The 14647-nt window shown below is 44.9% G+C and overlaps 1 protein-coding gene across 7 annotated transcripts; it reads right to left on the reverse strand.

Annotated features, from left to right (window-relative positions):
• Window positions 1-238: 238 nt before the first annotated feature.
• On the reverse strand, window positions 239-13620 carry SEMA6D (semaphorin 6D; the record flags this gene model as incomplete). Of its 7 annotated transcripts, none has more annotated exons than XM_080707712.1 (18): window positions 239-1530; window positions 3480-3647; window positions 5164-5220; window positions 5604-5665; window positions 6298-6375; window positions 6475-6615; window positions 7950-8123; window positions 8221-8376; window positions 8761-8892; window positions 9042-9259; window positions 10194-10282; window positions 11129-11248; window positions 11679-11769; window positions 12002-12103; window positions 12209-12271; window positions 12392-12452; window positions 13014-13125; window positions 13512-13620. In XM_080707712.1, the coding sequence occupies 18 exons, from the start codon at window positions 13618-13620 to the stop codon at window positions 239-241; spliced, it is 3225 nt and encodes a 1074-aa protein (XP_080563838.1). The 7 variants fall into 7 exon arrangements, with proteins under 7 accessions (XP_080563838.1, XP_080563837.1, XP_080563840.1 ...); XM_080707711.1 differs by having other exon boundaries at window positions 5604-5704; XM_080707714.1 differs by lacking the exon at window positions 5164-5220 and having other exon boundaries at window positions 3492-3647.
• Window positions 13621-14647: the final 1027 nt, after the last annotated feature.

The following is a 14647-nucleotide window of genomic DNA, read 5'->3' on the forward strand; positions in this document are numbered from 1 at the left end:
GACACACAGCTTTATTGACTTCCACCCCAAGAAATGGAATAAGCAGCACCTGCCTTGGTTGTTCAGGGCAGTACACAGAAGCCTGGCTGCGGTAGCTACATGTGGCGAGTTCGGACGTTGCCAAAGTGAGAGTTTCTTTGGCTACTTGGTTCTCTTTAAAATACACAGAAGTCTCCTGTCTCAGGGCGCCCTTGAGGAACAGGGACGGTAGAGCCCACCAGAAGAGCACACGTGGGGCCTAGTAAGTGTATTTATTCAGTGGTCTGACGGACGTGGTTTGCGGGACAAAGGAAGGCTTTGGTGGCACATCGGGTTTTAAGGATGGTGTCCTCTTTAGTCCCGTCCTGGGAAGGGTGCCATTACTGGTGTAGCTGCTCTGTCTGGAGAGAGAAGGCTGCAGGTGTACACTCACCGGTGTCCCCTGAGTGTAGTCTACCTTCGCCCCCGTGGGGGCGGGCACGTACCCGCCACGGTTCATACTGGGCTGTCTAGACAACAAAACACCACCGGGCGAGTTTAAGTTTTTAGGCATGGCAGATATCGAGTGCCTCTGGGAGGAGTTTTTGTGATAACCCCTTTGTCTTTCTAGAGAAGTCATCGGGACCCCGGGAGTGGTGGGGACGTCCACTCGCTTGGTCGGGCTATTCCTGGGGAGGGTGGAGGGGGGAGAGTAGAGCGACGCCTCCCGGTTAGGGACCTTGGGGGGGACCTCAGACAGAGGCCCCACGGGATCCAGCATTAGAGTCTGGTGCGCCATTTGGATATCTCCCATGATGGCTTTGGGGTTACTGTTCGGGTCATTTAGATGTTTCAGGAGGTCATTGAGGGTGTTTCTGGAATCCACAGAACGCCGGTGGTCTCGCTTACTGGATGACTTGGTAAGAGGGTGATCAACAATGCTTTGAAGTTTCTTTTCTGCTTTGTGGGCATTGGAGTTTGAGAAGGACGTGTTGTAGTCATGGGTGGCGTTGGGAAGAACAATGGCGCTGGGGATATGTCCGTGACTTAACGGGGAGTGGGGTGGAGGGCTAGAAGGGAAAAACTGGGGGGTTTCTTTCCTCGAAGCCCCATGGCCGTGGGCCTTGTCGGGGTGGCCCTTCATGGCCTGCAGGGTCCTCTGATGTAGCACAGGCGTGGACTCCGGCGTGGGGAGGGCGGCCAGCTCCGGAGGTTGGCCCCGATGGTCCATGACCATGGATTTCGTATCTCCATTGGGCGGCAGCTCTTTCCGACTCGACAGCAGGTTGCTGTAAAGTTTAGGAGAGTCGATGTTCTGTTGGTACTCCTTGACCGGGCTGTCAAAGAGACCGTTCAGTTTGGCAAAACTTCCACTGGAGTCCGTGCAAGACTGGGCGGACTCCGCATCTTTGTGAATCTTTCTGTTCTTTCTGACAAACATGTCCCGGTAGCAGTAGACTGCCACGCCCGCGATGAACGCCCCCAGAACAAAAGCAGCAAAGACGCAGGTGATAAGGACATTCATGTGTACCATCTGGTTGGCCTCTCCGGACTGCACCTCCCACCGCACGCCTGCAACGGAGACACCGGGAAAAGTCTGAGTGCGGTGCTTTGTGTGATCCACGCTAAATAGCATATGGCTCCCTCTGAGCCAGCACTACCTTCCATAGGTTTAGCGTGGAGGGTAAAGTGACTCCAGTACTCCACGCACAGTGTATATATGTTTCTCCCATCACCACTGGTTCCTCAGAGAGTGCTGCAAAGGCCAGGATAGCTCTACCTTCCTACTCATCGATAATCTTTGCTGGCTCCCGTAACCCTGCCCCTTCTTAGGTACTTGTTAGAATATTTTTTTTTTCCGGTACTGGGGATGGAACCCAGGGGTATTCTACCTCTAATTCGACCCTAATTTTTATTCTTTATTTTTTGAAACAGGGTCGCGCTGAGTTGCAAAGGGCCTCACTGAGTAGCTGAGGCTGTCTGCAAACCCGGATCCTCCTGTCTCAGCCTCTCCCAAATGCTGGGATCACAAGCGTGCGCCACCACGCCCGGCTAGTTGTTAAAAATTTTAAGAGTTTTCTACCTAAGAAGCTTAGAGTTAGAAGGAGTTTTTAAACAGCCGATTTTAATCCCGTGGAATATTCTGTCTCATGATTTTCTCCTAAGTCCTAAACTGGGATTAAAAGCAGCTGCTGAGATGAGGGAAATGTAGGAATTAGCATAAACATATATCATGCTAAAATACTCAGGGTCCGACAATTATGTTAACTTAGCTAAAATAAAAACACATAATTTGTTCACAAACTTCGAGCAGACACTTAGCTATTGTTAGCTACAAATAGAGATTTTCAATTTTTTTTTTATTCCTTCTGGGGGTGGAGTATTCTTGAATTACCTGCTGTGTAAGAAATCCAGTGTAAGAAAATATATCGTGTATTAGTTAGGTAATACCATTAAGTTATTTGGAAGTATTTGAGTAATATTTAAACTAGACCTAGAAGGAGAAGAGTGAATTAGTTTGTTGAAAATTTTAATGCAACCACAGACATCTAACAGTCAATCAGAGAAATGTTAGTTTGGGAGGTATCCAAGTCTGTTACGTTATACACACAGCTATCCCAGAATAAGGAGATCAGAGGGATCTGGAAGATTCTATTGCTTTCAGTTAATACTAAGGCCTTTTGACATTAGTTGTTTTTAATGGATGCTTGGGTTATAGAATCTAGTGCTACTGGGGAAGGAAGACTAAGAAATGTGGTAGAAAGAAATGGTATTATAAAATAAAGCAGAGAGAAGAATGATCATAGGAATATTGACAATGAAAATACATAAAACCAAAATCAACAGAGGTAAATCATAAATGCCAAATTACCGCTAAAAAAAAAAAAAAAAAAACTGGTTGGAAACCTGATACCACAGCTTAGTAAGCACCGAGAAATAGACACTTTTTTTGGACTCTAATAAGCTAACTCCTCAGACAGCTATTTTATAACTTTCGGCTTCTATTACGGGCCGACAGCGAGAGTCGCGGCCAAGCACTGTGGAGCTCTTTTGTCTGTGGCACTGAAGCCCCGAGTGGCCTCGATGTCGTTTTCCATCTTGCATTTGATATAAAGTTAAACGAGAGGCTGGGAGAGGCTCCTAGACACACATACACGCAAATCGGAGAGCGGGATATTTACAATTAATGAGCTTTGTTTTTCTGATGCCGTGAGAGCGGCCCTCGGAATTCTGTGACATTCGGCAGCCTCTCAGCTTCTCCAGACAGAAATCAACACAGATTAGATTGTCTGAGTGGCTGCTTTGCGAGCCATATCTTGAGAGTGGCTTTCCGCCCCCTTTCATCTCTGGAGGCAAGCACTCAGATCCGTGTGCTTGCCACGTCACCGCGGCCGGGGAGGGCGTGAGGTGCGGAGGCAGCGGCTCCATTTAGGTTCACCCCGGAGGACCGGGCAGCCCTGGGAGATGCGAGTGGTCAGGTTTCCACACAGTTAGAGATGAGTTCCCTGGTGAGGCCTTACCCTTTGGGAGACCTGATAAAGGATCAGTAAAATCGGAAGTGTTTGGGTCATCTTGGACTACAAATTTCCGGGAGCTGGTCAGTTTGGGTTTCCAGGTATCAATCACTCTAGGTGTGATTTCTGGGATACTTGCCACTGTGGTAAGAGAAGATGAAGATACCTCCATGTCTGTGGTGGCAAACAGATGTTTATTAACATGGGTGGCGTCAGAAGACTTGGTTGATTTAATCGGTCTGCTGCATTTTTAAGTCAACTTTCAAGGAAGTTATCAGAAAGCTTGTTCTAGGATTTTATAACAACACACCTGAGGAGTCTACACCCAATCCCTTTCTTGCAAGAGAAGAAAAAGCACAAATAAAAACAAATTAACAGGAAAGACAAAGTAAACAGATTCCAAAATTCAAGCCGTTCAAACATTCCTACGGAAGCTCGTGTGGTTACTCTAATGCTGCTTTAGACAAATCCCACCGCAGACTATCCGCTATTCTCTTTTGAGACATCATCATTTCTTTTTGCGTGCGCGTGTATGTGTGCGTGTGTGTTTTAAAAAGCATTTTTTTGCAGACGATAAGACATTCTATTTCCTTCTCTGGGGAAGCTACAATAGAATTTCATCAGAAAATACCGTTAAATCCAAGTAAACACTTGAATTTGGGCCGGATGAACCAGCTCTCCTAAGGGGTCATCTTGCTCTAACTTGGGCCTCCTGTCTGTTTGCAGATATCGCACTGCGCGGAGGACCTCTTGCCCACAGTCAAGCACTGAAGGAGGACTGAAGGAGGACTTTGCCAGTGGTCTCCAAAATGCCCAGGGAGTATGGCAACTCGTGCAAAAGCAGTGGCGTTTATAAACTGAAGAGAGATGGTCTGATACGTGAGATCTGCATCCTTCTCTCCCTCCTGAGAAAAGCTGCTGTGAATCCCTGAGGTAAGGCTAGAAGTGAGAGGGACTTAATCTCACAGCATGTTTTTTATGGATACCCACCAAGTCGGTTCCATACATTTAGGCTAAAACCTAAGACCCCAGTTGATAGTGGTATTGCAGTCACAGATGGAGGCTCCCAAACACAGACAGACAGACAGACAGACAGACAGACAGACAGACAGACACAGAGAACCCACTGGGCATCTCGATACGTCAAAACCCAGCTTAGTTTGGCCAAAGCCTTTCTCAGATGACTGAGACCACGGCATTCAAAGATTCCCGGTATTGTCGCAAAACACTCGAAAAAAAAAAAAGACCTTGACGACACAGAAATACACATTTTCGAAAAATGTGTATTTGTCTACTGGGTCTTAGGGGGGGTGAGGAGAGAAAGGGGAATTATGAGATTCTGCCATCCATGAACTACAGATGGCCGGAGGAGACATTTGCAAGGCAGAGGGGTGAGGAGGAAGGGAGGAAGCTTGGGTGGGCGTGCGTCAGCCAGATGCAGCTCATGTTAACCCAACTGGTTTTTCTTAAACGAGGTGCCTTGGTCAATGATGAACTGTTAACATGCTACACAGGGGTGAAGTGCTGAGTTAAGAAAAAGTCTCTTGGTACCGTCAGTGGGATTATGAGTCAAAGCAGAAAAAATGAAGGGCTGCCACACTGCGCAAAAGGAGGGGGAGAAGAGGCTGTAAATGCTGAACGAAAATGCAAAGAAAAGGTTGTTAATTCAAAAAAATTAAAAAAAACTAACCAGATGTTGGACCGCCAAATATTTTGTAATCTGGTGTAGTTGAAGTAGGCAAAATTTCTAAAAGAATTAAAGGAACAAGTAATCAGTCAAAAGTAACCAAAAGAAAGCAAAAAATCTACGAATTCCAATTAACTAAAAAAAGTCAAAAGAAAAGACGACAAATTAAACCTACTGGTTAGACTACCTTTCTCTAGATTCTTCTACAAAATTGTAAAGGATGAATGAAAAAAAAAAAAAAACAAACACAAAACAAAAAAACAAAAAGAATCTCTCTAATGCATTCCCATGATCACATGGCTCAATTTTTGAGAAGTTTTAAGTTAAATGCTAGGTGGTATGTGTCCCAAGTCATTAAAAAGGCTGATTGTAAAATAATGTTCACGTGCAAATGTGGTTAAAATGAAGCAGCGGGAGGGAAAGAGAGGAAGGCTGTGTCTTACCATGGCAGTCCCCTAGGTGGGCCGTGTTGCCGTATTCTGTGTCTTGTTCATATCCTCCAGCGCTGTGGTTATGGAAAGCAAACAAGTCTTCAGTTAACAGCCTTCATTGGGCACAAGTGCCAACGAGAGCGGGACCAAGAACACAGACCAATTAGTAAGAACCGGCAGGGACAACACGGTCACATGTCACAACACAACCTGCTACAACCACTAGGCTATTTCTGTGAACACTTTAACAAGAATGTTGAGGTTGAGAAGAGAGAACTCTTTTTCTCTGCATTCGAATTGCATACAATTTCCCCTTTCCCCTCCCTTTCTTACAGAGAGAGAGAGAGAGAGAGAGAGAGAGAGAGAGAGAGAGAGAGAGAGAGAGAGAGACTGCAGTATAATTTGAAGTGAAAATTTTTTGCTACTGGGGATAGAAGCCAGGGGCATTCTACCTCCGAACTACACCCCTAACCCTATTTTTTTTTTTTTTTTATTCCTTATATTGAAACAGGGTCTCACGGAATTGCAAAGGGCCTAAGTAGTAGCTGAGGCCGTCTGCGAACCGTGATTCTTCCGTCTCAGCCTCCCCAATACTGGGATTACCAGCGTGTGCCACCACGCTCAGCTGAGTTTATTTTATTTTATTTTTTAGCTCTAGAGACCCTTGAGAAGGCAGCTCACGGCTAACACGACAAAGCACACTTACAGCATCCCGGGGGTCACTCTCCCACAAGCTCCGTGACTTAACCAGCCACAGTATGGGTCACGTGATGCGATGCAAGACCTGTGTAAAACCAAACAGAACGTGACTTGGATTTTCTCATCATCAAAGGTTTTGTGAGGGCAAGGCCCAGTGGAAACAAAGAAAAAACCATGAGCTTACTTTTTACACGATCCGTACCGCTCACAGCGACTGAGAGGGACGCGTACCACGCAGCTAGAGAAGGCCACGTACAAGGCATGGTGCTCTTTGTCCAGCTGCAGTGAGATGACCTTTTTATCTTCTTCATTCTCGGCACTGCACCTAGTTTTAACAGGGTACATTTTTGAAGCCATAAATTTACTGAGACAGAAGCTGCACGAACCAAGGCTACGGGTATGCCTTGGTTTTGCAATGACGGAGAACGGGGGTGGGGTGGGGATCTTCAGTAAGAAACCTGGAGTTTAAAAATCTTAAGTAACAGATCTTCAGTAACAAACAGAATCTTGGTAACAAGCCGGGCAAGTACAAAATTTGGGAAAGAATAACTATGGGACACATCTTCAATGTCTCTGCGTGGCTGGTTAAATTCCAAGCTGGACATAGGGATTTTTAAGATTGCTTTCCCATCAGGAGAGTAAAAAGAGAATTGCGTTTAGAAGGTTATGTGGGGCTCTAGGGAGGGAAAAGGATAGCATCTTAATGTATTTATCTCTGTGTGTGTGTGTGTGTGTGTGTGTGTGTGTGTGTGTGTGTGTGTGTACTGGGGATAGAACACGGGACATTCTACCCCTGAGCTACACTTCAAGCCCTGTTTTACTCTATTTTATTTTTTTAATTTTTATTTTTTGCAGTACTAGGGATGGAACCCAGGGACAGTCTACCTCCGAGCTATACGCCAGCCCTATTTTTTATTTTTTATTTTGAAACAGGGTCTCACTGAGTTGCAAAGGGCCTCACTAAGTAGCTGAGGCTGGTTGCGAACTGCGATCTTCCTGTCTTAGCCTCTCAAATGCTGGGATTACAAGCATGCACCACAATGTCCAGCTTATTCTTTTCTTTCTTTCTCTCTTTACTTTCTTCCTTCTTTCCTTTCTTTTTTTATTTTTTTGTGGGTCCAGGATGGAACCCAGGTGAATTCGATCTCCAAGCTACACCCCTGCCTTATTTTGTATTTTTATTTTGAAACAGGGTCTCACTAAGTTGTAGAGGGCCTCACTAAGTAGCTGAGGCTGTCCACGAAGCGAGATTCTCCAGTCTCAGCCTCAGGCTTGAGGCCAGCCTCAGCTACTTGTAAGGCTCTCTGCAACTTAGTACAGTCCTGCTTCAAATAAAGAACGAAATAGGGCTGGGGGTGTATCTCGGAGGCAGAATGCCCCTGGGTTCCATCCCTAGTATTGCAGAAAACAAAACAAAACAAAAACAAGCACTGAATTATTTTAAAACTCATCCACTGTTCCCCCTCTTTGCCTTAGTAGATTCAAGGAAAACTGCAAGCCCAGAATTATTTCAGTGAGAAGTAAACAAATAAAAAACCCCAATCAACAGCACTAATATGCCAAACCACCACTAATTTAGAGGGCCGAAATGACCAGATGAAATATAAGCCCGAAATGTTGAAGCAGTGCTCAAGAGAGTACTCGTAAAAATATACCTACTTTGCGTGGTTGTAAGCTTCAATCTCCTCCAGTAATACGCTGTCATTCAAAGAGAAAGGACTGGTCTTTGCCAAAACTTTAAGTACCACACCAGCTTCAGAGCCAACAAAGATGACCGTGTAGTTCTGGTAGGGCCCTGCGGACCGGTCCACCGAGATGGCCGTCAATCTGTACCTGTCAGGGAAAGCGGCCAAGTCAGATCCGGCTGCCAAGGGCCAGAAAAACAGCTCAGGGCGGCCATCTGTGGGGGGCCCTGGCGTCTGAGGCTCACCTGACCCGCGTCTTCGTAAACCAGGGCTCTTCAGCAATGGGCGGCACAGCTGAGTCCATCAGGGGGTGGGATTTGACGAAGGCCAAGGTTTCATCCGGGAAGTCAATGGAGGTTTTGTAAGCTTCAGCAAGGCCATGTTTTGCACAACAGCCCGGTCTGAAAGAAAAAGAAATAGTGAGAAAATAGTGTTCTTTGATGGCTTCCCTCCTCTCCCCACCCACCGCCCTGCCTTGTGCAAACTGTATGTAACGAGTAAGAAGAGTCTGAAAAAACAGTCGATTTCCCCCGCATTCGAGGGGTTCTCCATCCCCACACTCACGGGTGTGGCCGGTCCAGGGAAATAGTTACTGGCTTTGTTATGGATGCTGTAGGCCCCTCTTGGTGTGGGAGGTTGGCCCAGCTACTTTCTGAGGATAGCTGAATGCCTCCAACATCCGTGTGTGTGTGTGTGTGTGTGTGTGTGTGTATGTGTGTGTGTGTGTGTGTGTGTGTGTGTGTGTTGTTCAAGACAAAATCCTTTTCAACTTCTTTTCCCTTTACCTCGGTTTTGGTACTTTGTCTTCGGGGACTGCCGTCCAAACAGAATCGGGAGTTTTCTGTTCTTTAAACCGTCCTTTGAATACTTTTTCAATATCATCCATGCTGAATGCACAGACTGCCGACCCGGGAATGCTAAAAAAAAAAAAAATAATAATAATGATAATAAATAAATAACCCAAAAGAAGAAAAGCACGAGGAAGAGGCCGGCGACAATAAGCCCGTGCTCAGTTCCAACAGGCAAGCCCAGGATAGGTTTCCGAGTGCCAGAGATGCGTCCTTACCTGTTGAGCTGTGTGGTGAACACCCCGATCACAGTGGGGACGCCATTGATTTGTATTATGTCTGTAATAGACTGCAGCACATCGAAGTAGAAAAAGGAATCTCCAGGGACGGAACAGTTCAGCCGAGCCTTCAGAAAGGAGGTCCAGTGTTTCTCCAGGACCCGCTGGGAGCCGCCCATGTCGTTTTTGCAAATCCGGGCCACGCGGGAATACACAGCCTGCTCGGGGACAGAAGCAAAGCCCCGGAATGATGCACAGAACAGCGAGGGGAATAAAATGCTGCTATTTAAGGGAAGGAAGACAAATGCTGAAGACATCAAAGAATCTAGCAGCCTTCACTCTCGGCTTCTTCTGTCTGGTAAGAATGGAAACTAGATTTACCTGTGATTAAAAAAAAAAGGAGCCAACTTCCTATTCTGCCAAAGTTGCTCCCCAAGACACAAGCCATTTATCTGTCCCCTAAATGAGAATCATCCCCACGCTTGTCTAACTTTGCCTCTCCTACTGTTGGTGAAAGGTGCGTCTTGAATGTGGCAGAAAAGAGAATGTAAGACTTTAAGATTCCATGGGCTTTCAGTAAAACACTCTGAATTGAACTGGGGCGCCTGTTGCCCATCTTGCATTTATTTTATTTTATTTTATTTATTTTGCGGTACTGGGGATGGAACCCAGGGACATTGTACCTCCGAGCTATACCCCCCCCAGAACTATATTTTAGTCTTTTTATTTTGAAACAGGGTCTCACAGAGTTGCAAAGGGCCTCGCTAAGTAGCTGAGGCTGTTTTTGAACCGCTACCCTCTGGTCTCAGCCTCCCGAATGCTGGGATTACAAGTATGTGCCACCATGCCTGGCTTCCATCTTGCCTTTTGACACTGGAAAAAAAAGACTAGACTCTCAGTGGATTTCTAAAATATAAAAGGAGATTCAAGAGCTCTAAAGTACCTGTAAAACACTCTCTAGGACAAGAGAACAAAAATAAAACCTGTTCATGGCTCAAGGCCACTGCTCCCAGACGGGTTCAGGAGTTTGCTAGCAATTATCCTCATAATACACAACCCCGCTCTCTGAACTTGGCCTTCCATGCACGGAACAAAGCGGTCTTGGCTCCACACAGCCCAAGACCATCGTACAAATAAAGCACATATACTTGCCTTGCCTAAGTTGTTGTGCTCCACAGCGATTTCTCGAAAGAAGAAATACACGTAGTTCCCGTATTCTATGGCGTGCAGAAAGTGCGGCTCTGAAAGAAAAAATAAAATTGAAAAAAAAAAAAAAAACACAAGCTGGTTCCTAAAGGATAATTTAATTAGCAGACACCCCGATGGCTGGGCACGACTGACAGGTGTTGCACAGTTACATTCAAGTCAAGGATTCTGAGGAGCCCGGACATGGGTGTGTTCAAGCTTTAGAGCTCGGTTGTCTTCAAAGTGAGCTAATGGACTGTGAAGAGGCCTGCAGGGAACTGAACTACAGCAAAGGTCTTTGTTTCAGCAGATTTAGTCATTAACCTATTTAACTAGGGAAGAAAACCTCTTCTACTGAGAGTAGGAAATCTTGGTTTCGAGAATCTAAAGAGAAAAACAACTGCAAATCTGGAGTATATTCAATTTTCACTGTTAACTTTCCAACAAAGGTAAACGGGACTGAGCAAGTAATATTATGTGCATTTAGACAAATAGGTACAAAAAAAAAGATCTCTCTACCTTTTTTTTTGGGGGGGGGTGTTAATAGGATTGACCCAGGGGCATTCTTCCTCCAAGCTACACCTCCGGCCTTTGTTTATTTTTTATTATGAAACGGGATCTCGCTAAGTTGCTGAGGCTGGCCTTGAACCTGTGATCCTCCTGTCTCAGGGATTACAGGTGTGCACCACAGTGCCCCGCTTCTCTTGTTTTGATGTCACCTTGACTAATGGTGGGCCTACGTTTCCACCAGTCTCGTTCCTCATCAGCACACCCTTTTACAACCAAAGCAGGTCCACAGTATAGCCAGGCACCCAGCATCCTGAGGATCTTGGCTGCTGCTCCCACTTGGCCCGTCGTCCCACTCTTCTTGGTGACCCCAGGACACCGCTCCTCACAGGTACCTTTTATCCATTTGGAATCATACTTTATCGTGCGAAGGGCAGAGCCATCGCCCATGCTTCGGTAAATAACAGCATCGCTGGCCAAGAAGTCAGCCACCGTGGCAGAATACAGCTTCCCATCTGAAACCCAAGTGATAATCTGGTAAAATAACCGTAATTATCCGACAGTGTGTCAGTCTGGCGCTTTCACCTGTGCCGCCGTTATCTCCGGGACAGACCTGCACCTGGATGCTCCCAATCAGCCTCTGACAGGTTGGCCCAAGGCCTTCCCTAATTTTACAGATGAGGGATCTAACTATCAAAAGTTAAGCAACTTATTTGGGATCACTGGCTTAGTGAACCAGAGAGCCACGCGTCGGAATACTTATGCATGGAAATATCCCTGCTTTTAATTTCCACCTTTTAAAAAAACGGCTCATAGATTTCAGCCTTTAAAAAGCCCGTGTTAAGGCGTCTATCCAAGTTACCAGCGTTTTAATTCCTTTACATTCTTTTTGTACCTTCAGTGTCATTAATCATCAGTCTTATTCATCACACTGAAGGCTCTTACCAGCAAAGAGAGCAACGTTGGTTTGTTTGGCATCAAATGGACATCTTGCTAGGCCACTGATTTCTTCCCCATCATACTCCAGGGTATTCAGCTACAAAAGAAAAATAAATAGCTGGGGTCACATCTGGTCAATGTATCCGTCTGAAGGCAATACGCTTCATCTGTGTTGAAATGCTACTTAAAGAATTCTGGTTTGATTCTTTAGAGCATTAGAGATAAAACAAATTACAGGATTAGAAGTAGAAAGGATTCAACTCTTAATAGCATACCAGTGAAGGGGAAGCAGTGAACCCCAAATAGCGCATCCTATAAAATCTACTTACCCTGTAGTATCTGCACATCGGGTTGAATGCATTGGTACCACAAACAAAAACCATCTCATCATTTCGTGGGACAAAAACTTTGATAAAGTTGTGGCACTCATCCTAAAGAAAACAGCAACGATATTAACGCTAGACATTCCACACGCTGCCGTGACGTCTAGGCCACACAAAGGCTGACTCTAGCAGGCACTTGTCTGTTAAACTTACTTTATGCTTGCCTTTCATGGCACAGTTTTCTCGATCCTGCTGTCTCGACCGCCATGTTAGCTTCTGTATTAATGAAGCAAAATCAAAGTTCAGTTTCCAACTGGGAACATTTTTGGAGGGGAGAAGGGGCATCCTTCAAGTTCTGAGGGAATGCAAATAAATTGGCCAACTACAGCTGCTCACCTTGCTCGGTATCACTTCTGTTTTGGGGATTTCATTTAAGTTTACTGTATAAACTTGATCCCTGTTGGAAACAAAGCAATAAGTCATATCATGTGAATGCAGAAAAATGTTAAGCTGCTTCTTATTTTATTTTTACAGATCTGCCTTTATTGTGTTTTGGAGATCATCTGGATTTTCTCTGTCTCAAACAAAGTCAACAAAGAGTACTTTTTCATTAGTGAGATGCTTTTATATATCACCGGAGTAAAGGAGAAAAGAAAGCTCTTCTCTCCAGGCATGGGTCAAACTGCTACTTGGTATTAGCATAGACATATTTCTAATATTTGCTCGAATAATTCTGAGTTAAAAAAGAATAAAGAAAGATTTTTTTCCCTGCTGCTTTAGGAAAAAAAAGGATGGTGTACGATTTCTCGATGGCAGTATTAAAACAGCACTGCTGAGGGCTTTAGCTCTGTATTTTGTTCTTGGTACACAAGACTGACTCTTTTTGGTGAATATATTTTTGGCTGCTTGCAATTCTTGATCACAATCACATATTAGTTTTTCATGAACTCGACACATTAATGCAAGCACCACAAGAGAAAAGAATTTTAATCTAATAAACCAATGAGAGGAAAATTACCTGCCAGCAATATAAAGTGTGTTTCGAATTTTCAACATCAGCTGAAAGTCCAGCCTGTGCTGAGATTCATTGCCTGAAGGGCGTCCTCTAAAAACCGGATATTGCTTTGAATCTGCAAGTAAAAATGGGCTAAACCATCAGTCAGGATTATGGAGCTGAAGAATCAATATACAGCATTGATTAGCTGTATATACTAGTTGTAGAAGGGCTTTAACTAAATTCCCCTCTTAAGGTCTTGCATATAAATGCATAAAAGATGGTAAATGTCAGCAAATGGTTTTTGTGCTTTTTACTGAAAACATATAACCTATATACATGGATTGTTGCAGCCAAGCACCCCCAAACGGTCCCATTTCCTCCCTACGCTAGGAAATGATTACAGATAAACCGATATGTAAAACAAAGGCATCAACATACCTCTGAAAACAACAACGACAACAAAAATGATTGGAAAATGAAAAAAAAAACCTCCTTCCTAGAAAAGAAGGGATGACTTACAATGATAGTCAACAGTATTAAGGGGCTCGTCATCTTCAGGAAAGCTCACTGCCTGCAGCTGGGGAGCCATCAGGAGCAGCATGTAGCCACCGAGCAGGAAGAACCTCATGTTGGGCCAAGACGAAGAAATCCCACTTGGCTACCTGCAAAACAAAAGCAATTGGGAGCCATCGTTACGCTGTGCCTGTCTTCTCATTGGGAATCGGTTCTATTTTCACCCCTTTCCCCAGGTTCTTCCAAAGTTCCCCTCCCACCAGCGCACTGGCAGTGGTAGATCTGGCACCTCGGACAACACTGGCCAAAGATGGTAGCGTGCCAGCCCTGGCGAGACAGCTGGGGAGCATACTGATATTTCAGGCAAATTTTGGCAGAGCCAGAGTTTTTGAGCTAGCTGTGTATGTCATCCCAGCAAATTTACCAGAACCACACATGGAAATGCTGGCTCCTGACTTGACAAGAACTTGGGCGACGTTGGGATCAGAATTTTAATGGAACTCCAATCTGCAGCCCTTCCCCCAGTCCTGAAATGCACCCAACACAGCTTGTCTTGGGGCCCCGCAAAAGCTCAGGCTGCCTTGAAAAGACTCAGCATCCTCTCTGTCATCCCTCTTTGGTTAAGGGATTGCCAAATTTCCCAGCACTACCTAAACATTTGCCCTAAATATCCATAGTTATTCTCTCTCTCTCTCTCTCTCTCTCTCTCTCTCTCTCTCTCTCCCTCTCTCCTCCTCCTCCTCTCCTTCTCCTCCATTCCTCCTCCTCCTCCTCCTCCTCCTCCTTCTTCCTCTGTACTAGGGGTTGATTCTGGGGCATTCTATCCCCAGCCTATATATATATATATATATATATATATATATATATATATATATATTTTTTTTTTTTTTTTTTTTTTTTTTTTCTGTACTGGGGATGGAACCCAGGGGCATTCTACCGCTGAGCTACACCCCAGCCCTATTTTTTATTCTTTAGTTTGAAACAGAGTCTCACTGAGTTGCAAAGGGGCTTACTAAGTAGTAGTTGAGGCTGTCCGCGATCCACCTGAATGCTGGGATTACAAGTGTGCACCACCACGCCTGGCTTATTTATTTTTTTTTTTAATTTTAATTTTAAAATTAAAGGGTCTTTAATTTTTTCTT

This window comes from Muscardinus avellanarius (genome assembly GCF_963383645.1).
Source record: "Muscardinus avellanarius genome assembly, chromosome: 12".
Taxonomy (NCBI): Eukaryota; Metazoa; Chordata; class Mammalia; order Rodentia; family Gliridae; genus Muscardinus; species Muscardinus avellanarius.